The sequence below is a fragment of the Panthera onca genome, chromosome D4 (assembly GCF_046562875.1).
Source record: "Panthera onca isolate mPanOnc1 chromosome D4, mPanOnc1 haplotype 2, whole genome shotgun sequence".
In the NCBI taxonomy this organism is placed as follows: Eukaryota; Metazoa; Chordata; class Mammalia; order Carnivora; family Felidae; genus Panthera; species Panthera onca.
This window is the reverse complement of record NC_138351.1, coordinates 84,053,988-84,077,546: the sequence shown is the minus strand read 5'-3', so window position 1 is coordinate 84,077,546 and position 23,559 is coordinate 84,053,988. Positions and strand designations below refer to the sequence as shown.

General features: G+C 42.4%; 1 protein-coding gene across 1 annotated transcript in view; it reads left to right on the top strand.

The window, feature by feature from the left end:
* Positions 1–23,559, top strand: part of PSMB7 (proteasome 20S subunit beta 7) — a 59,332-nt gene that overhangs the window by 2,121 nt on the left and 33,652 nt on the right. The window contains exons 4-5 of the mRNA XM_060608714.3: positions 780–920; positions 7,099–7,214. Of these exons, the coding sequence (XP_060464697.1) occupies positions 780–920; positions 7,099–7,214 (257 nt within the window). The remainder of the gene's footprint in view (positions 1–779; positions 921–7,098; positions 7,215–23,559) is intronic.

Below are 23,559 nucleotides of genomic sequence, written 5' to 3'. Positions count from 1 at the left end.
TCAGAATAAAATTGAAACTCTGTAGCATGATATTTAAGATCTTGCACAATGTCACAAAAATTTACCTTTTCAGCGTATTTAGCTGCCATCATCTTGTGTTCCAGTTACAGCCAGACCGTCCCTGTTCGCTTCATCTCTAAGCTCTTTCACCTTTGCTTTTGCCAGTCCCTCTGCTTAGAATTGCCCTTTCCTCTTGTTTTTACAGTGTTTCTTATTTGATCCTTTTAAATCCAGCTCATATGAAACCTCTTCTCAAAGATCAGAATTAATCGCTCTCTCCTCCAGTTTCCCATAGCATTTTGTACTAATGCTACTATATCGTATTATATAAGGTATTAGAAATTTTGCCTACTTTTGTTTCCTGCACTCAACTTTGCAATCAAGTACCAGGACTGTTTCATATTTTCTTTATTCTCAGCACTTTGTAATGGCTGGTACCTGGTAGTAAATGCTTGGTGAATGTTAAATTTTAAGGTTTTTAATATGTCTTGCTCTTTGGTACAACTCAGATATGTTTTTAGGAGTAGTAAAATGCTCAGTCTGGTAAGAGCACAGAAGCTAATGATTTGAAATGTTCTGTTGAGGCACAGAAAATATATTTGCATATAACAAGATGAGTGTTCTCAGTTATGTAAGATTAGAGTAGTTAACAGTGCAGAATATGCGCAAAAACATCTCTCTGTGTACCTAAACTTGATGGAAGTTATCCAAGAAGCTCCACTTCTAATTGAGCCCTTTGGCAATTGAATTTCATCTAAGTTTCTAATTGTATTTTTTAGTTGTTGTGGTGCTGGGACAGCTGCAGACACAGACATGACAACCCAGCTCATTTCTTCCAATTTGGAGCTCCACTCTCTCTCCACTGGCCGCCTTCCCAGGGTTGTGACGGCCAATCGGATGCTGAAGCAGATGCTTTTCAGGTAAGATTCCAGGATAGGGATTTCTATAGCATCTTTTTCTTATGTCTTAGGTTTTTGGCATCTGGGAACCTAGAAACTACAGAAAAAGCATTCAGGTATACACATTTTATTCTAGAAATCAGTTGTTAACCATTTTAATTTCAGAAGGCTTTTTGATTATGTATTTGAATTTATGGGGTCTGTTTTTTTCCCCCATGAAGGTAACACATGTGACCAACCAAGTCATTTCCTGAGGCATAGGGTATTACTGGATTACAAACAGTCCTCTTTTGTTTATAGAAAGAAAGTTACCTTTGAGTTCATCTTGTGAACACAGACACAGACAGTTGGTTTTTTTCTCTCTCTTGTAGGGACAAAGTAGCAGTGAAATAAAAAATTGTATTTGTAGTTGGCTGTGAGTGGGTATAATAACATTAATATTAACCCACATTTACCTGTCTCTTTGTGCTGGGTCCTGTGCTTCGTGCTTTATGCACGATCTCCTTTTATCCTTGGAACTCTGAGATAGGGACTGTTAACATCAATATTTAAGTGAAACTGAGGCTTGCAGAAGTATAGTCACTTGTCTGATCTGACCTTCATGCCATGCTGACTCCCACCCACAGCTCCTCTCAGTTTTGTCTCCTTTTTTTCCTTAATCACATCATCACTTTACATTTGTGTAGGTCTCCTGGTTTTCAAATCCTAAGTCTCTTTTCTCATTTGCTTCTCATTTGCTCCTCGTAAAGAGAAGAGAGGCCGTGTATTAGAGCAGAGCTTGGAAACAGCCTGAGCATTTAGTCATGGGTTAGAATACCAGCTTCTCTTTTGGAGACCTGCATTACCTTTAATAGATTCCTCTTTCTCTTTCTCTCTCTCTCTCTCTCTCTCTCTCTTTTTTTCTTTTTGAAGTTGATCAGAGGCCTTTATTATTCTGGTCCTCCTCATTCATTAAGCAGCTTACAAAAAACATTTTCTTTATCTCTGCTCCGAGCAGCAGCAGCTGTATCAAGGCCTGCAAGATTAAAGGGAAGCAGGAATAGAAAGCAGAGATTGTAAGCTGCCAGCACACAGGCCATGTTCTGCTTGTAGAGAAATTATATTTGGGTCACAGTGTCTTTAAAATTATAGTGGTCAATAAATCTAAATTGGGGAGATTGGAATTAAAAATCTGGATTTTTGGCTTTTTTAAAAAATGTTTTTATTTATTTTTTCTGGCTTCTTTTGAAAAAATTCAGAAAGAGGGTGGGATGATAGGCGGCAGTAATCTTCTGGAACTGAGTGGCAGATGTTGCCTTTAGAAGTGGGAGAAGTGCTGTGGTCTGTCGGTCCTTGCCTGGTTTCACTTCCTGCTTGCCTGGCCCTTGCCTTCCTGTGAACTTGTGGGTCTTTGTGAGTCTAGCATGGCCCTGGGCTCTCAGCACATGGCTGTGAGGCACAGCGTAGCTGTGTAGCAAGGGCTGTGGCATAGTTCCCATTTTACAGGTGGGAAGACCAGGACTTAGAAGTTTATGGGTAGGAAGTCTAGTCGTTATCTACCTAATCCGTGCTCTGGCTGTACTGAGCCCTTATGTCAGTGATTTCCTTTTGTTTATGTCCATGGTCATCGTTGTAATCCTGGAGAATTACCGCTTATCAAATAAATTTTCCCAGTACAGTGGTGAGAACTTGTTAAAGCACATCTGTTATCAAGAGTTCTGAAGACCTTTGTGATTTTGATTTTAAATTTAAAGCTCCCTCTGGTGGTTTGTGTGGTGCATTACATTTAAAACAATTTTTAAACTTGTAAAATTGCAGTTAATAGCAAATGTTCAAGATTCTTTCCAGTCATCTCGCTAAACCTAGCAGATGTTTCTGTTAATCTCTTTAGAGTGTTTTAAGAATTCTAAATTCACTTTTTTCAACGTTTTAATGTTTTTAGTTACTTTGCAAAATTTGCAAAATTTTAGTTACTTTGCACAAATTAAATTTTACCAAAGTTTTGAGAGGATCATTTAAAAATTTAACCAGGATGCTTGTGGTTCATTATATCTTCTTACATTTTTGTTGAGTTACATAAAATGAGTTACAAAAAATAAAGTGGTATAAGGGGGAAAAACAGAGGATTTGACTTTAGAGGTTTTGGTTCAGGTCTCATCTAAAGCACTTAGAGTTGTGTGACCTTGGGCTGTTCATCTGACCTTTCTTAACCTCATTTTCTTCCTCAGTAAAATGAGGATAATAGTTTCTGACTCTGACTTGAGGAGGAAATGAATAAAGAAGCAAGGCTTACAATAATGCCTAGTACAGGGCCTGATGCACAGTTAGATCCCCATAAAATTCAGAGGCTGAGAAAGAGAACAAGATGTAGTCAAGGTGCTATTACTGTTCTATTTTTCCCAGAGTGACCCATTTCTGTGTAGGTGAGTTGGTGAAGAAAGGGGGTTTGATAAATAGAAGTGGACATCTTTTCCCTCATTTAAGCAGTTTTTTTATTTTACTTGTATGATGGCTGGATGTATTACTGTTCCTTCTGAGCATGAGCCTCCTAGTTGAATCTAATAGAAGTCTTTGTGGTTCTGTATTCTAGAAACTCTTTGAATATATAGAGACTCTTTTATTTATTATATTAGTGGTGCTTTTTTTCTTAGGAAAGAATAAATATACATTGTAAAAAAGTTGGAAAATACTGAAAAGCCCAAAGGAAAAGGTAAAGATTTTACAATTCAGGGAGAATCACGTTTTGGTTGGGTATGTGTACTCCCACTCTTTTAAGTTGTTTGTTCACCCATTCATTTGTTCCTTCTTTGCTTCCTTCCTTATTACTAGTGTGTGTTCACAGTAAAACTTAAGACAGAAGATAAGAGATAAACTAAAAATACAAAAATTATCTGAGTTCCTACTACCCATAAGCAATTGGTGCTAGCAGGTTGCTGTATGCCTTTCAAGCTTTTTTTCCACTTACTAATACATATTTTGTTCCATAAAAATGGGATCATAGTTGTATATTCTATCCTAGAATACAACCTAATCTTCCCATCTGCCAGTTCGTGTTGCATAGTTTCCATTTGGAGCATTTCAAAATGCATATCACCTTTGAAACAATTTTTGTAAAAGTAACATGCGATGATTATAAAAAATTCCTACAGTGGAAATGTGAAAAGAAGGAAGTAAATGTTACGTGATGTTTCGTTACTTAGACACAGATATTGTAAACCTTTGAGAACTATCTCTTCCAGACGTTTTATACTGTTGCTTATGTGCTCATTTATTACCAAAATGGAATCCTGTGTGTGGTTTTGTAACTGACCTGTTCTCATAATAGTATATCATGATTGCTGTTCCCAGTGGTAGAAGGGTTTTTACCTTGAGCCCACAGAGGTGTTCTGGAGACCTGTAACCCTCCCAAAACAGTAGAACCTGTGTGTACATTGTTATGGGGTCAGGGTTCCACAATATGAATCCGTTTTTAAAGGGGTCTATGACCCATCAGTATTAACTTTTGGTGGTATCGCAGTATTCCATTCTCTAGATGTGCCATAATTTAACCAGTTTTTGAATTTTAACAATATTGCTCGTTTTAAGGTAGTCCATGAACCTTTGAAACATAGAACCTTTAGGTACTTACTTGTGTGATTGATTTCTCAGGCTGTATTCTAAAGTAAATTCCTAGAAGTGGATTATTGAGTCAAAGGTATGCATGTTGAACATTTTGATACATACTGCCAAAACCACCCTTTGGAAAGGTTGTACTAAGTTGCACTACCATCAGTAGTGTAGGAGAAATAGCCAAACTATGGAAAGAGCCCAAATGTCCATTGACTGATGAATGGATAAAGAAGATGTGGTATATGTGTTCAATGGAATATTACTCAGCCATCAAAAAGAATGAAACCTTGCCATTGAAATCTTGCAACCACGTGGATGGAGCTAGAATGTATTATGCTAAGTGAAATAAGTCGGTTAGAGAAAGGCGGATACCATATAATTTCACTCGTGGAATTTAAGAAACAAAACAGGTGAACATAAGGGAAGGGAGATAAAAGAAGAGAGTTGGAAGCAAATCTTAGGAGACTTTTTTTTTTTTTTTTGTTTGTTTGTTTGTTTGTTTTGGGGAGTGGGGAGGGACAGAGAGATGGAGACACAGAATCCAAATCAGGTTACAGGCTCTGATCTGTCAGCATAGAGCCCGATGCGGGGCTCGAACTCACAGACTGCAAGATCATAACCTGAGCCGAAGTCGGTCGCTTAACCAACTGAGCCACCCAGGCGCCCCAAGAGACTTTTAACTATAGAGAACAAACTGAAGGTTGGTGAAAGGAGATAGGTGGGGGATGGGCTAGATGGGTGATGGGTATTAAGGAGGGCACTTGTGATGGGCACTCGGTGTTATATGTAAGCGATGAATCACTAAATTGCACACCCTGAAACCAGTTTTACTGTATATGTTAACTAGAATTTAAATAAAAACTTGAAATTAACAAAAATAGTGTATGAGAAAACGTCACACAGATCTGGATCGTGTAGTGTTCTGTTGCATAGCTATATATATATCAATTTGTTTAGCTAGTTCTGTTTCCGCTTTTTTGGCATCATAAACTGTTGCAGTAAACATCCTTGTGCATTTATTTCTGTGTATCTGTCTTAGTATATCCTTAGAATTTGATTCCTGGAAGTAGCGTTTCTGGGTCAGTTTTTGAGGATTACAATAACTTGCCAAAGTATTTTAGATTCTTTTAAAGACATCAGACAGGTTATATTTAGCTTGGAGGGGAACTAACTGATTATTGTTGACTTAATGTAAACACTGTGTCTGGTAGGCAGTTGGGGTAGTGGGTCAGGCACTGGACCTTGCTGGGGGTGGTGGGTCTGGTAATTCCCCCTCCTTATCCCAGAGTCCAGAGAGCTAGTCTTGACCCTGCTATTACCTCATGTGGCTTAGGACTTGTTTCTTTTCCTCTGCCTGGGCCTCTGTTTTAAGACTGTTTTAAAATCCTTTCCTGCTCTTTAATTTTTCACTTCTAACTGGAAGATTCTTTTTTTTTTTTTTTTTAAGATTTTATTTCTTTAATTTCTATACCTAGTGATCAAGATCAAGATGAGGAGTCACACGCTGTACCAGGCGCTCCTGGAAGATTCTTTCTGAAAGAACAGTTTGGTAGTCAGGCATGGGGGAAATACTGGAGTTGGCTATTCTGGTTACCTAGAGCACTTCGTGATGAGTAGTTATGTCTCAGACAGTCTATAGTTAGGGCTTTGATTGGTTCTTGTGTTTATTTGTATCAGTTTTAACAATTATATCATTAGGCAAATTCAGCATGTGCTCATTTCATTTTTCTTCCCAAAGAGCTAAAGGCACATAGTGGAGGGCTTTAAATCTAGCACGTGTATCTAGCATAGCAATTCTCATGGTAAAAAATGGAACAAATACAGGGAAAGCAATCTGTAGAGGTAGAAAACCAACCAGATAAAGGACACAGAGGAGGAGATAAGTGCACAATTACACGGAGGTAGGGTGGGGTGGGAAAGGTATCCCCCCGCCATGTTCCTGAAGAGGCGTAGCTTCGTCCTGTGGGCAGCAGCAGTGGGTTTTATAGGGTATTGTGGAGTTATTCCGCCGTTCACTTCCATGTATGATGGAATATTTTTCTCTTACCCAATATGAGCTTATATCTATGATTATAATTTTGTGGGTTTATTCAAAAGAGAAGGTGTTTTGACATGAGCCATCTTCCTGTGAGGCTGCGGTGAGGTGAGGTTGAGAATTTGAACAGCTTGAGTTTAGCCGCTCCTCAGAGTTTACTTTGAAAGTAGCTTATCTGCTAATCACTGAGAGGTGTGATGGGAAGGGGGCCGATAAATTTTGGAGTAAGCCAAGCTTGGCTCTGAGAGATTGGGCTGACACTTAAGGTCTTTGGGTTCATTTTCTCTTCTCTAAAGTGAGAATGATCCTCTTTTAAAGGGAGTTCTGTGACTAAGGAAATAGGCACGTTGGAGGGCCTCACACAATTGAGTCTGTATGGGCTGATAGTGGTGTTCCAACTCATGTTCCTTCAGTCCACATTTTGTTCCCATCAAACAGTAACCACTTAATGAAACAGTAGCAGTGTAAGAAAGCCTTTTGTTGTCTGACTTCTCATACAGCTTTTGGGTAAGTTACAGTGATGCATTGTAGACTCATTTTTTTTTTTTTTTTTCTTATACATACTCTGATCACCAGGTATCAAGGTTACATTGGTGCAGCCCTAGTTTTGGGGGGAGTAGATGTTACTGGACCTCACCTCTACAGCATCTATCCTCATGGATCAACTGATAAGTTGCCTTATGTCACGATGGGTGAGTGTAACATTTCCCTGATGTTTCAGAATCCTCTTATTTGCCAAAGTGGTCTCTTAAAGAGCTGGGCTATTTCCTATTAGAGGAGCCAGGGCAATATAGTGCTTTGATTCATTTTGCAACATTTATTGAGTTCCTCCTATGGGTTAGGCCCTGTTCTAGGTGCTTGGGATATAGCAGTGAACACAAGTTAAAGATTCGTGCTTGCAAGGAGTTTGTATTTTAGTGGGGGTAGACAGACAGTAACAACAACTGTTACAAATATATTAATATTTTAGAAAGTGATAAATACTAGGAGAAAAAGTTATGCAGGTGATTCTGTACTACAGTTACACAAGATACTACCTTTGGGGGAAACTGGGTCGAGGCTGTATAGAAACCCAGTGTATTATTTCTTATATCCACATGTGAATTTACCATCATCTCAAAACAAAAGGTTAAAAAAATTAATGCAGGGTAAGGGGGCTTTGGAGTGTGGGAGTGGAAGTCAGAATATAGTATTAAATAGAACAAAGTAGGCCTCAGGGTCAGGTTTCAGCGGAGAGAAGTTAGAGTGGAAGCCTCGTGGTGGGAACACGTCTAGTACATGCATTGACTTTTTTGTTTAACCGAGGGTGACTGGGGCCCCTCTTAATTTCTGAGAGATCAGAGGCATTTAATTCCTCTCCGAACCTTGATTTCCTCACCTGTGAAATGGTATCAATAATATCTACCATATACACCAGGTTGTAAGGATTAGAAGTAATGTATATAAAGCATCTGGTCAAATGCCTGGTCTATAATAGTGGTTACTCTTTTCAGACTAGCTTTCTACATTTGTATTTAGCTCTAAAGGCTAGTCAAGAGTATTTTTTTTTTTTTTAACGTTTATTCATTTTTGAGAGACACAGAGCACTAGTGGGGGAGGAGCAGAGAGAGAGGGAGACAAGAATCCGAAGCAGGCTCCAGGCTCTGAGCTGTCAGCACAGAGCCCGACACGGGGCTTGAACCTACAAACTGTGAGATCATGACCTGAGCTGAAGTCAGACGCTTAACCGACTGAGCCACCCAGGCACCCCAAGAGTAATTTTTGTTTTTAATGATCACACACACGTGCATGCAAACACTTACACACAAAGGAGTGATAAAATTGGGATTTTCAAATTACGACTTTTATGTTAAATTTCTGAGTCAAATTGTGTAGGTGCAGAAATTTGAACAGGTCATGTGTAGCTGGTATTTTTCCAGCTGTTGTTTACCTCTTATGTTTTTTGTCTTGGTATCTTGGCTCTGAAGAGCTAGGAGAACTGCCTTGAATAGTTTGGAAATTGCCAGTTTGAGACCTTGCTATTCCATTGTGCTCTCTAGCCTCTTAGAAGGTTTTTAGACAACAGATGTTCCCTGTTTGCTGGGGAGAATGATTTACCCCCAGATACCATATGGGAGAGTCTTTGTAATTATTTTAAAATGAAGATACTTACAGTAATTTTAGAATTGTTCGGAATTGCTTTATTCAAATATATTTGTTATCTCCATCAAAGTACTGTTTTTATTTCTCCCTGTTTGATTGATGCCCTTAAATGGTGGTAAAGATGAATTAGCTCTTTCCCTTAAGTAGTTGCTTTTCTTCTTTTTTTTTTTAACTGTAAAAGAATTTCACACTTGCAGAAAAGTAACAGTAATGTACTTTTTACTCCTATGTACTCTTTACTCATATGTGTCAGTTAACATTTTAGGACACTTGCTCTTGCTTTCTCAGACCTTATTACTGTTAACTTTTTGTGTGGAATCATTTGAGAGTAAGTAGCGGACACCATTATCCATCTCTGAATCCTTTACCTTGTTCTCTTACATTACCTTGATAAAACCATCACATTCGGGAAATTTAACGTTGTTACAAAGCAGGTTCAGTTTTAAGCTGGGCAAATTGGTTTCTTTTGCTTTTGAACTGTAGTAATTTGTCTTCTGAGCCCAATCCCGAATTCAGGAAAAGTTGTTGAAAGTGAGCAGTCAGGCAGTCGGGCCACATGTACTCTCCCTCCCGGTCGACAGTGAACTTGCTCTTCCAAGTCTAGCGTGTCTCCAGGGTGATGCTCCTCAGCCTGAACTCAACGTGGCCTACGTCTGTTGAGAGATCTTTGCTCTACAGAGTCTGCTTTTGCTACCGTGAAAGACCGGATTAAGGAGCAGACATTTGTAACATCTGATTAATACACGAGTAAATGACTGCTTTGAGCTGCAGTTTGTTCCTCTGTTCATTTATGTGCCAACCATTTCTTGCCTCCTCTGTCTAGGCACTGTGGCTGGCTCCACAGATAGAGATGAACGTGTGGATCTTTGCCCTCGATATAGTCGCAGTGTAGTGAGGGAACCAGATGTATGAACTGACCAGGGCAGTAGGTAGAAAGGCCAGTGGAGGCCCAAGGGAGAAGGGATCACATGGAAATGGGAGGATCTCAGGAAGAGCTTTGCTTCACGTGAACAGAATCTTAAGAGAAGCATAAGTTACCTTCATTCATCTATCAGATGAATGAACTTAGCCCTCACGGTGTGCTGGGCACTGTGCTAGGTGCGGGAATACAGTGGTCAGCACGGCACCTGCCCTCAGAGCTTAGAGCCTCATGTGGGAGACAGGAATTTAAAAAGTAAGTACACATTCATCTGAAAGAATGCCCTGTGCTAAGTGCCCTGGAGGAAAAGAACAGTAATACGAGAAGTAACAGGCAGGAATATGTGGAAAATGGCTGTTGGGGAGGTCCTTACTGAGCAAGTGACATTAAAACGTTTTCTAATGATAGTAATTTACGAACATGACACAACATTCAAGTGGGAATATTACATGAAAAATAAGTGTGTTTCGTATCCCTTCTCCAAAGTAACCACCTTTAAGGTTTTTTTGGTGTTTTTTTCCAGATAAGGTTTTATGAAACCGCTTCATGTATCTGTATCAGTCTGTCACTATTAAAGATACACAAATGAAGTCATACCAAACACACTGTTCCCTTACTGTTAACTTGTTTTGGAGAGGTTCTTGATCAGCACAAAAGAAGTTCTTTATCACGTAGATCTGTATCACAATGACAACTGCATAGAAATGCATTATATGGCTGTATCAGGACTTAACCCATTCTATTGATGCATATTTGTGTACTTCAGATCAATTCCTAGCAGTGGAATTTCAGGATGAGGGTATGTGTATGTATTGTTCCTGGTCCTCTGTGGCAAGCGACAGAATTACTGGATCATTTAAGGAAAAGAGAAATATGTTGGAAAGGATAGTAGGTGGCTCATGGAATAGCTGGGAGGGCAGGAGCTGGATGTGGGGCCGCGAGCAGTGCCAGAAATCCTGCTGTGGCATAGGCTGCCGCAGGCGAGCGCAGAGTGCTCCAGACCGTGCTGGGGCCACAGGTGCTGCTGGGGCCTGGCTCAGCCTCCCTGACTCTTCTGGAACCGATTCTTCCTGACATCCCTTTCACCACTGCCGGAGAGTTCCTTATTGGCTGGGGGGGGGGGAGGAGGGGGGGCAGGGATGCTTCTAATTGGTGAAGTTTGGTCACTCGCTCCTAAGGGGGTGGGGTTCCCCAGAATAGGAAGGGAGTCATACTATACACACTGCCACTGATCAGCCCAGCAAAGTGACAAAGGGCCATATAGCTCATTCTGCTTTTTGAGAGCTGTTGCCAAATTGCCCTCCGAAAAGATTATACTAGTTTATATTCCCACCAAGAGAATGAGATTGCCGTTCTCTTAACAACCTTACCAACACTGGGTATTTGTGCCAGTCTGATGGGTGAAAGATGGGAAGACGTAGCACGTAAGCAGAGACCTGAATGGTAAGTAGAAATTCGCCAGGAATTCGCTGCCCTGCTCCTTGTCCCCAAGGAGAGACTTCAGGCCCTGTGTGCACTAGGGACCTGTACGGTCGAGGAACTAAAGGGCCAGAGTTTGCTGGACGGGTGAGGCAAGTGCTCTGGGTGGGGGGAGTGCTCAATGCAGGGGGCAGAGCTGAAGCTAAGACCTTCTGGAAGGTGGAGTAGAGGTATGACTAGAAAGCTAGGCCCGAGAGGGTCTCAGTGATAGAGGCCAAGTTGTTTGGCTTTTGTCCTGAAGGTTCCCATCTAAAGTTTTCACGCCAGAGAAGGATGGGATAAGGTTTGCTTGTTAGAAAGAGCAGTCTTACGGCTGTCGAAAGGAGGATTGGCATGAGGGAGTCTGAGGCAGAGATGGAGATTGTGTCTGGCCAGAAATATTGAGGGTGTGGCAGGGTTTGGTGACAGTAGCGGTGGCCACTGTCTTTACAGCGAGCCCTCGGTAACCAGCTGACCATTAGACCAGATCGCAGGCGTCTGGCTTCCATCCTCTCCTGACTTCTCAATGCCGGTTCCTTCCTGGTTCTTGACTGCAGTGGCGCAGTTAGCTCCTTCACCTGGGGTCACCTCCCTTCCAGTTGGGCTGTAGGCCTCTTTTCCTGTCTCGTTTCCTGTTCCTCCTCTACCTGTCCCCTAGGCCTTTGTTGTAACAGAGGCACCTTGTACCTCTCGCCCTCCCCTGGGCTGGCTCCTACACCCCGCTGTTGTAGTGCTGCCTTCCTTACGAAAGGCCTTTTCTGCCCCCAGTGTTCTGCTGCTCATCCGGGGTCTAGCCCAGAAGCCAGTCCCTCGTGACTGCCCCAGGCTGGGTTAGCAGGTCCCTCTCGGGGCATTCCAGGATTCCCGCCTTGTCTGCTCGGCCCAGCTCTTGTCCCTTCCGCGCATGCGAATGTTTGGCAAATGTTTGAAATCTCTCAGAGCGTAGAATCTGTCTTGCCTCCAGTGCCCCAGAGTCCTGTGTGACTCAGTGAATATTTGATGGCGAAATAATTTTCTGATTCGCTAACTGGCTTGTGTCAAAGAGTATCTGAAACTTAGCGTTAGAAACCTTAGCTACTCGTTATTTTTGATGAACAGTTTCCAGTACCCTTGGAATGGAGTTGATTTATGATTTAGATTGTGGTGCATATGGGGGGCCTGAGGTCCGCTGTGAGAGAATGGCACAAAGCATTGGGGTAAGGTTTTTTTTTTTTTTTTCCTTTAAAACTAAGTATCATTTCACATTTAAAGCGTCTTTGTGCCAGAGTCTCCTAGCGCTCTAGTGCGGTCACATTATTTTCAGTTAAAATTCTATGCGAGGGATGCTGCAATTGCTGTTTTATTGACGAGAGGCCTGAACTCAGATTAAGTGGTAACTTGCTTGTTATTGCGGCAAAGCTGGGATCTGGACTCTTCCGGCTCAGGCAGCCCTGGTACAACACAGCTGCTTTGATTTTACCTCTTACAGATGTTACTTCATTAAGCTATTAAGCCTTGCTTCTGAATACTGAAAATACCTCTACAGATTCCCAAAGGGCATTTATTTGTTTTGCCTATTTTCGACTGCCTGTGTGCGGATTTTCTATCCTACATATTAAAAACGGTATTTGCTGAAACCACTTAGTAGTATCAAAGGAAAAATTTAAAAATTATACAGTTTTACCATCCAAGACAACATACTTTTTATTTTTTTGATTTTTATTTTTTCCAATCCAAGTCCATTGTGAAGAGGAATGCTTTAGCAGAGAATATAAAATAAAACAGTTTTTGTACTGCCCTGGCTTGGTGTTTGTCATTTTTTAAGTTGCTTTTAGCCATTGTTCCCTTTGGAGCAGGGCTGGCTCGCGTCTCTCCCTATGGCGATGGCAGGTGCGGCACTGCCTTTCTTCCTAACCAGCCAGTTCTTCTGGCTTCCAGTCGTTGCTGTCGTCGTCTTCCCTCCCTCCCTTCTCCTTTCCTTAGTTCTTTTTTTTTTTTTTTTTGAGAGGGTAGGGAGCTGGATGTTGAGGGAAAAACCCCGCAATGGCCAAAATTTGGTGGATCTTGTTTTAATTCATGTTACAGTTGACTCTTGGACAGCAGGGGCAGGACATGGATTGAGGGTCCTGACACACTCCGCCCCCCACCCCCAAACCCCCTCCCCGCCGGGCACAGTTGAAAAATTTGCATGCAACTTTTGTTTTTAATGTTTGTTGATTGCGTGAGAGAGAGAGGGAGTGAGAGAATCCCAAGCAGGCTCCACGCCATCAGTGTGGAGCCCGACACAGGACTTGAACTCATGAACTGTGGGATCGTGACCTCAGCTTAACTGATTGAGCCACTGAGGTGCCCCTGAAAAATTTGTGTGTAACTTTTGACTCCCTCAACACTTAAGTACATAGTAGCCTATTGGTGACTGGGTAGCCTTGCTGATAACGTAAACAGTCCAGTAATACATATTTTGTATGTATTATGTACTGTGTTCTTTTGATAGAGTAAGCTGGAGAAAATGTTATTAAGAAAATCCTAAAGAAGAGAAAATGCATTTATTTTTTTTTTTTTTTTTTTTTTTAATTTTTGGGACAGAGAGAGACAGAGCATGAACGGGGGAGGGGCAGAGAGAGAGGGAGACACAGAATCGGAAACAGGCTCCAGGCTCCGAGCCATCAGCCCAGAGCCTGACGCGGGGCTCGAACTCACGGACCGCGAGATCGTGACCTGGGTGAAGTCGGACGCTTAACCGACTGCGCCACCTGGGCGCCCCGAGAAAATGCATTTAAAGTGCTGCCCTGTATCAGAAAAAAATGCACATCTAAGTGGACCCATACGGTTCAAACGTGTTGTTATTGGGGGTGAGCTATAAACCAAACGTCAAACTACAGACACAATAGAAGGCCTTCCTGAACGAGATGTCCCAGGCAGCATTAGCATCCACTGTGGAACTGAGGCTTTTCCTAAGTGTAGCTTAAGTGAGAAAATGAATATTTCATGGAAATTCCCATGTTTTAGTTAAGTTACGAGTTTTTTATTACGAGAAATAACAAAACTTTGTAATTAATCTTCTTCTTTTTTTTTTTTTTTTCCCTGAATGATTTGACAGTAAGAGCTGGAAGCTACAAATTACCCGTAAGACAAGGGTGTCTAAATTTTGTCTACCCATGGGCTTGCATTGGCCACTAGCCAGGTGCCTGAAGGCTACTCTTAATTTACATGGAATAGAAGACACCTGTCTTGTCTTGTGCATCTTTAACATGTTGGCACAGCTTAGTGAGCACGGAGTCCAGGAGCTCCTCTCTGAGGTCTTGCTTTCCTCAGGATTTACTTGGGAGAAGAATGTATCCAATTCCTTGTGGTGTGGCCCTTGGACAGCTTCTGTCCTAAAACCTCTTGTGGACGTGATGTTGACCGCAATGACAGCAACGTTCAGTCAGCAGCTTACCCGTTGCGTTGCCGGCAGCTGTCGTGAGATGCTTTACTGATTGAATCTTTGCAACATTGTGAAGCGGCTACTATCGTCCCTGTCTCACAGGTGCAGAAATCGAGGCTCAGAGAGGTGTGCTCACGGCAGACGGCCAGGGTGTGCGTGAACTGGGATGGGGACCCCAGCCTCTGTGACTTTTCTCCCTTGGCCGTATTATTGCTGTGAATGGTGTGTGGCATGTGGTCCAGACCAAATGTGATTTGGTGCCTTCTCAAAGAAGAGGAGAGGGCCCCTTAGGTTTTGTTTAATTATTATTTTTTTTAAGAGAATAATTTGCAAGAGACTGCAGGTGATTGATTAGTGTGATTGTTGAAAGCCAGGCAGGATTCTTTGATTTTTCTTTATTAAGAAAGGGAAAAGGGTTTGGGTTGTATATTTTATAGACAAAATGGGGGCTCTTTTAATTCTCAGATTAATTAGCTTTTTCTTTTAACTTGCCAGCTTTTCTTTATTAGGCAAACTGAAGTAGTGTCAGGAGAAGCTTGGGGACCATCTTTTGCTATTAGTTTGGCAGTGTTCCTTGTAGCGGCATTGGCAAGGTATATAAAATTTTTATTTTTGCCCACTTATTCACATAAGAATTAATATGAATACAATTTCAAGCATGACATTCCTGGAAATGAGGCCCTTGGACAATTTAGGAATACTAACTTAAGGAATAAACATTGGTATGCACCATTAGGGAAGACTCGGGGTCACTGCCAAGGCCATCCAGGTAAAATTTGATCTCTAGGTAAACTGGTTGTAGGATTTCCTAATTACTGGAATGTACCTCTCAAGCCCCAGTTTACAGAGCCCCCTAGCAATTAAAAAGATTTGGGACAGGGTAGTAAACGTACTGGATGTCTCACCTTGTGGGCAAAAAAAACGAGTCTTAGAATAAAGTTGGAACATCAGTAGGGAATTCAGACCTGCCATTTTCTCCGTATTTTTACACTAAAGTGCAACCTTTGTGCAGACATTTTGATATCTCCGCATGACTTGATTTTGAAAATTTTCCTGCTCTGGATCAAATTAGTGCACTGCAAGATGACAAATGTTTCTTCTTTTTTTACTTTTTTTATTAAAAAGAATTTTTTTTTCTTCTTAACGTTTATTTATTATTGAGAGAGCATGAGCATGGGAGGGGTAGAGAGAGGTGGAGACACAGAATCTGAAGCAGGCTGCAGGCTCTGAGCTGTCAGCACAGAGCCCGACGCGGGGCTCGAACTCAAAAACTGCGAGATCACGACCTGAGCCAAAGTCGGACGCTCAACCGACTGAGCCACCCAGGTGCCCCTACTTTTTTAAATTTTTTAAACTTTATTTATTTTGAGAGTGAGAGAAAGTGCAAGTGAGGGACGGGCAGAGAGATAGAGAGAATGAGAGAGAGAATCCCAAGCGAGCTCCACACTGTCAGCATGGAGCCTGATGTGGGGCCCGAACTCACAAACTGTGAGATCATGGCCCGAGTCGTAGTGGGATACTTAACCGACTGAGCCACCCAGGTGCCCCAGCAATTGTTGCTTCTGTGTTCATTTTCAACTCTTAAATCAGGTGTGGACTCCGCATCACTGCATGTGGCTCACAGGCCTACGTAAAAGTCGTTTCGGAGGCCGTGTGGACTTCATGGCTCCAGCATTGCTGGGGAGTCTTTTCCTAATAGTGTGGGCTGAGTGACTGTGTAGGGGTTCCACAAACATGAGTCTCTGTCAGTCCTAGACTGATGCTCAGACCCTGCTTTCCGCAGGTCAGGGGCTCTGCAGTGGACGGCACCCCATTCTGTTGGGGGCTTTGTCAGACAGCTAGGGACTTCTCAGAGCGGCATTTCTGTAAACCACCTGAGGCATAACCTAGAATCCTAGAGAAAGGCGGAGCCCCTGGCTCAGTCCTAGTCCTCCTTGTCCAGGGCTGCCCACCTAACCTTTCTGAACCCCAAGTCCCTCATTTCAAAAAAGAAACTGCGTTGTTTTTTTTTTTTGTTTGTTTTTTTGTTTTTTTTTTTTGACTTGGGAAGGTCCCAGGGTTATTGGGATGCTGCAGTGTCACGTTGTGTGTGAACACACTGTAAGAAACCATGTATTTTTCTGTGTATCTGGTGCTCTTGACATTGTTTTTCGAGGTAGTGTGGGAGTCCAGTTGGGTTCAGATCTAAGTCCAACATTTACTAGCTTTTGACCATGAGCATTGATTTCATCTGTAGAATGGGGGTTAGAGGAGCTCTTCCATGGGAAACCATACATAAAACATTCTTCGTAGCCCAGGGAAGGTGTTCAGTGCACGATATTTTGATTATTTTAGTGCTAATACATTCCCTGTGCGCAGTTCTGTACACTAAGATTTCTCTGGCAGTTTTCCTTGCTTCGATTAAGTACGGTGCATTTCCGAGGATTTAAAATGTACAGTGCATGGATTTTATATTTTAACATTTGTGCTGCTGTGGAATACCAGGAAACGAAACCACTGGAAACCAAAGATTCATGAAAGTGGGATCATGCATCTTGATTCCTGGTTACTGTGAAGGTGGTATATGAAGCCAATAGATGGTGCCGTTATGTAAGAAAAAGAGAAAAATGTTTACTTCTAAAATTCATCATGTCGTTGCAGGGAATGTTATCTAGCCAGCCCTCCGCAGCTCTTAATCTTTTCTAATTAAAGTGGACTTTGTTCTTGGTTCCGTGTAAAAAAATATTTAATGTCTCCTCTAGGTAAAATTGAATTAATACGTAGGGTGCTATTCCACCTGTTTTTTCCCTGCTCTGACATTTTACCGTCAGAGTCTTTTCTGACTTGCGTTCAGTCCTTCGTCTACCCCCAAGTAAAAGCCCTTGCCAGCAGTACTCTTCGGAACGGTGAAATGCAGCCCTTGCAGTTTTAATTTCTTTGCTTTAAACCCTGCTGCAGAGAGAGTGAGGCTAACTAATTCATCTTTACCTGCTCTTGTTTCAGAAGTGGGCCAGAATTGGCCCTGCTACAGAAAAGGGCCTTTATTCTCTTCTAACCTAGTGTTCGATGGTCTTTTACTTATGGGACAGACCAAGCGGAAAGTCATTTTATGCATCGGAACACTTTTCACTGTGGAGTTCATTAGAGCAGGGATTTGCTGTCAGCCGTATCTGTCATGACTAGCTGTGTGACTTTGGGTAGGTTCCTTCACTTGTCTGGACTTAGTTTTTTTCAGTCTATGAAATGGAGGTAAAACCAGCTCGTCCCCAGATGGACTAAGTGAGAAAATACATGTAACGGTGCTTTGCGCATTTTTTCCACCCTGTAGGATTTCTTATTTGCGCACAGGCTCTGTGGGCCAGATAAACCTTTCCTGGTGATTCAGGCCGGGTGTGTCTTACAAATTATTAAACTCTGTGGTCCTTGGTCCTTGAGGGTCTGAGGGACATGAAAACTTGAGAAAGGCCTGCAAAGTGGGACAACCTGTAATTTGGGAAGTTGTTTTGAAACGTGGACCAGAGTGAAGGATGCCTGTGAAAGACCTGTCCGTTCGGACTGCCTTGAGCTCCTCCAGCAGGAGGGAGGAGTGGGTGCCCCGCGCCCACGGTGCTGAGTGAGCTTCGGTGTCCTGGGGGGGCCTAGTGCTGCGGGAGACTGAGTGAGAGAGGCCTGTTTTAAGAGGATTTCATCCTCCGTCTTATCCCCCAAGCATAGGGTTAGGTGGCTCCTCTGTTGGAAGGAGAACCATTTCCATCCTCATACCGTGGCGTTTCTTAAAAATACATTAATGAAACTTTCACTTTTGAGGCCTGGATGCCCTGATTTTAGTCTTTTCTTAAGAATTCGTGTTTTTAGCCTGTCAGGTCAGTGAGATGTTGCAGTTGCAGTTATAAAAAAAAGTCCCTGTTTCCTTCAAGTGGCATTTTAAATTACTTAGAGTAAAATTTAACTCCTTTTTGATTATATCTAGAAAAGGAACTGCATTTTTTTGGGACATTAGTTTTTGAGTGAAAATGTCAGATGCTTTAAAAATCTATTTCTAAGCATATTAAACAGAATAATTTTTTTTTTTTTTTATTCATTGGGAATAAAAGGTAGACTCTTTGACATTGAGGTACATTTGCTGATGAAAAGGAAGCATTCTTTCCCCTCACGAGGGGTTTAAATGTAATACTCAGTGCTTACTCGGGAGTGAAAACATCAAATTAAACTGTTTATGCTGACAAAGGACAAATCTGGATTTCAGCAACCCATGCAAGATTGTCTGATTGCTTGGCCTGCCTCGCCTGGAAGCTTTTGGCCAGGACTTATAATGAAATGCACGCATACAATTAAACCATTTCAAGTCGGTGTCTTGGGTTTTCCCGAGCGATGTGAGGAGCTCCACTGCTCTCTAGTGGCTGAATGTGGTCCCCTAGCGCCAACATTGCTTTATATTCATAAATCAGCTCTTCATACATTGGTGGTGTTGGCCTCCAGAGCAGGCACTAACACCGGGAGACTAGTCCTTGTAGACAGGAACGGAGTGAAAAATGATCCCAACCCATGGGTCTGCGGAAAGCACCGAATTTTACCCGGGACGAGTAGCCGGTTGACAAACAATGAGCAAGTGTGAGTAAGCACTCTGTCTGGGAGATCTGACACTGATGGATTAGAATGTTCTGTGTGTTACTCTCTTATCGCTGCATACATCTTACACCTTGGCAGGCCACGGTGGCAAACAGGTCCTTGGGCACTTAAAACAGTCTGCTCCTTAGCAGAAGGAGCAGCTTTTTTCCTGAAAAGCTCTGGTTAAATTGATTTGGGGGAGAAGCAGTAGAAATCCATTTCCGGCTGCCTGTCAGAACTTCATGACTTTGAGAAAAGAAATTTTGAAGACCTCTGTTTCCATTAAAACTGCCAACCCTGGAACTTGTTGAGGATGATTATATAAAATAGCTCCTGGAGGACGGGGACTTTGTCTTAGAGTAATTTCAATAGCTAGTTTTTATTGGGCTTTTCCTGAGTGCCAGGCCTTCTGCTTTCTGTGTCCTTCAAGCTTCCCAGCCACGCGGTGAGGAAGATCCGTTCTGCCGTCCTCTCCGTTGTACGTTGTACGGGGGTGGAAGCTGAGGCCAGGGCGGCGTGGCTGCCACACTTGCAGCTTTCGGGCGACAGTCGCACTGGGCTCGGAGTGATGGCGCGTCCCGGAGCAGCTTGGCCGCCTTGCGGGGCGGGGCTCTCAGCGCCTCAGTGATGTGCTGGGGCAAGCAGTGAAGTGCCGGAACTGTGCCCCCTCCTGCGCAGCAGTGTGCCCTCTGAGGCCGCCGCCTGGCGGGCTCCTGGGATGGTTTGCTTGAAGGAAGGAGGGGAGGTTGCCCTTCTGAAACGTGGAGCCACGAGGCCTAGGTTTGACTCTTGGCTCCACGTCTTATTGACTGTATTGCTTTTACTAGTTGAGCCTGTTTCCTTGCCTATAAAGAGAGGAAATACCTACATCGCTTGAGTTCAGGGTCTGGGACCTAAAAGGCTCTCAGTAAATGCTTTCCCCTTTTCCCGTCTGGGATTTTGTGAGCATAGACCTTCTTAGAAAAAAGCAAATTCTGCCTGCTGGCTTTCAGTTCCTTCTAAGAGTTGGACTTAGAGCATTGGGTTTTAGAAAATTCCTTCAGTCTTTAATTTCTTCAGCATGTCTAAAAACATAGATTCTAGAATTGCTGAGTTTGATTTCGTGCTTTAAAGAACACTATGAAAATAACATTTCATGGCTTTTTAACAAAATTCTTCTGCCCTCAAGCTCTATCAGTTCAGGTGTTTTTGAATATACAGAACAGGTAAAAGTGATCGATAGTAAAATTTTCTTGATACCCTTCATATTTTGTCCTGAATTCCTTCTGAAAAAGTGAAGGTCACACTCACTGAAGTACTAATGCTGATAAGCTAAGATCAGAAATACCTTCAGAGGTTTTAGAAAATGAAGACTAATTTCATTGTTCTTTTTATTGAAAAAATCTTTTTGAATGGGCTTGTTTTAAAATAAATAGAACAGGTTCTTGAGTGGCATTGCTAAACAGTGAACGGCATCTGTTTAATCATTTAAAACATGTAACTAAAATTTCAATCCCATTTGAATTTCCAAGCAAAACTACACAAATTAACCATACCCAGATGTGTACTAATCATTCTGCTGAAATCCGAAGAAAAAGCAATTTAGAAAGCATGCTTTTTTTGCAGTGGGGAGCTAAGAAAATATAGCTGTTTCCACGCTTACTTGTTAATCTCGATTTCACGCGTTTGGTTTTGCTACGTAAGAGGCCACGTGGTGGAATGGAAGGAGCATCAGAACGATCTGGGTTCAAAATCCCAGATTTGCTAATCAGATTGGTTATGTGATGTGGGCAAGTTCCTCACCTTCTAGATTGTCTCCCCTTTTGTAAGATGGGACTACTCCGATCTGCCATGTCTGAAGAGCAGACAAAACCAACGGGACTGCGCTTTGAAATTTTTTAAACACTATGTGTACTGTGTTATTGTGGTTGTTTAGTGATTTGTGTGCCACAGTGTAGACTTCTGGATAAGTGGGAGCTGGCTTGGGGCTGATCTGCTCAGAGGACTTCATGATAAAGATGCTTTTACCTTGAAGGCCGTACTAAGGAGGCCCTCCTCAGGACGGTGGTAGACACGGTGTGTATATTTGTTTGAGATGATTGATTGCTGTCGTTCCTTGGACGTATTGACTCCTGCATGGATTGCCCTTCAGGCCCCTGGACACAAATTTCAGGAATCAGCTGCATGCTGCTGCTCTTAGCATGATGGTGACAGCTGGCAAGATCTTGGGGTTTTTGCTTTTGCTTTTTGATTTTTCCATCCCTCTACCATGTCAAATTCTTACTTTCTCCAAGTTTATACCTTAAAAAAATTGTAAGTAATGTCTGGTCTTTTGAAGAAAAATAAAAAAAATGTGAGTAAACAAAATAGTATCACTCAGATATAAGCATAATATTTTGACTTATATTTTTCTAGATTTGTGTAATATGTGTCATAGAAGCTTCTGTGTTAACATTGCTTTGGAACATGTTTTTCCCCTCTTGAATATTTTATCACGGACATCTTCTTATTGCCAAAAAAATATTGTGTTAATGACTGTATACATAATATTGTTTATTTTTTCCTATTGTCTGATTGTTTACCTCTAGTGTTTTGTTTTGTTTTTTCTTCTGCTAATCTAAACGGTGATCTTTTTATATACATAATTTGGGTACTTATCCATTTATTTCTTTAAAATGACTCTAGCAGTGGAATTGCTGGTGGAGATGTATAACTTTATCCTTTCTGATTGATGTTTCTAAGTTGCCTGATAAAAAAGTTCTATTCATTTTTCTTCTACTAGTGTGTTAGATTTGCCTGTTTCACAACACCTTTGTCAGCCCTGGGTATTATTTTTTTAATCTTTGTTAAATGTAAAAGTCAAAAAATGATTACTTAAATTCATATTTCTTTGATTACTAGTGAACTTGAACAGTGTTTCTAAATGTACAGGCCTGTCACATTTTTTCTTTTTTTGGCAACTGCTGTGTCCTTTTTTCTGTTGGCACATTGGTGTTCTTTATCTGTGAGCCCTTTTTATTTATTGATGCCCTACATGTTGCATATATTTTCCTGAGTTTCACAGCCTATATTTTACATTGTTTACAGAAGTTGGTCTTCCCCCCCCCCCCCCGCCCCCAAACCAGTGGCCTGCTGTTAATAAGAGCAGATACTTCATTTTAAAAGATTGGCTGGAGGTGTGGCCCCTTGGCATTTTTGCCTGGGACCCCCTTCTCCTGGAGGTTAGCAGTGTGGATGGCTCCCACTGTCATCTTGAAGCGGGTTAGGCCCCGACAGTCAGAGATGGGGAGCAGACCTGCTTTCCGGGACCCCACAGGGTATCTGTTGTGGGAGGAATTCTTTTAATGGCCACCAAACAGGAGCAGCCAGGGTGCAGTGGTACCCCCCTGGTGACTGCAGTGGATCAGGGAGCGCAGGGCAGTTCCTGGCCCCCTCAGGCGGAAGAGGGCTGCGTTCTGTATCCTTCCCCCATCCCTGTCTCCACAGCTTGGCTGCTGGGTGGTTTGGGAGTCCCAAGGGGTTGAGCAGGAAGGAGGTGGGAGGTGAACTAGGGACATACGGTGGGTGCAGGAGGTGAGTCAGTGACTAGGGAGCCACCACTATGTCTTGCACCATTCTCTTTTCTTTTTCTTTCTTTCTTTCTTTTATTATTTATTATTTATTTATTTGGAGAGAGAGAGGGGGAGAGAGAGAATCCCAAGCAGACTCCTGCTTGTCTGCACAGAGCCCGAAGCGGGGCTCGATCTTACGACCGCAAGATCATGACTTCAGTCGCTGTCAAGAGTCGGATGCTTAACCAACTGAGCCACCCAGGTGCCCTGCACCATCGTCTTTCCAAAAGCTGGTCACTGATCGCACCTCGTTTTTCTGTTTCAAAGAACTTTGTTCTGGAAGCAACACTGGCTACTCAGCAACTGTGGGTGGGCTGCAAAAGGCAGCCTTGGTGGAGGTTGCTAAGGAGCAGCTACATGGAGACTACGAATGAGACGGGCTGTCTAGTAAAATGCAGGAGCCCACGGAAGGCATTTTACCCCTGTGGTATCACAGAGGTTTGGACCAGACCAGGACATATAATATGACATGGTTTTGTGGGTTTAAAGCCTTTTTTTCCTTTTGAACACTGAACTTGCTTCACATCTGAGTTTGTCTTATATTCACCCCAGTATGGTAAATTAGGCAATAAATGTCTTTTCCACTTTATCAAGGCATTTATTGCTATCATCACTCCTTCAGGGCCAGCTCAGAGTTTTCCCCAGCTCCTTCATTTGGACAGGTGTCCTCAAATCAGCCTGGCTTAATTCAGCAGATTCTATTTAGTGCTTGCTGTGTGCCTGAGACTGCTAGGGATGGGGGTGCAGATACGAACCCTCGTGGTGGGGGTTGGTCAGGGAAAGCTTGTGGGAACAAGCAGTCTCTCGGCTGGGGTTTGAAAGGTGACTAGGAATCCTGTAGACCGTCAAGGGGGCAAAGGGCATAGCATGTGCCAAGGTGCGATTGGCTTGAAGTGGTATAATTTAGGAAATTATTATCAGTTTTATGTTGGTGG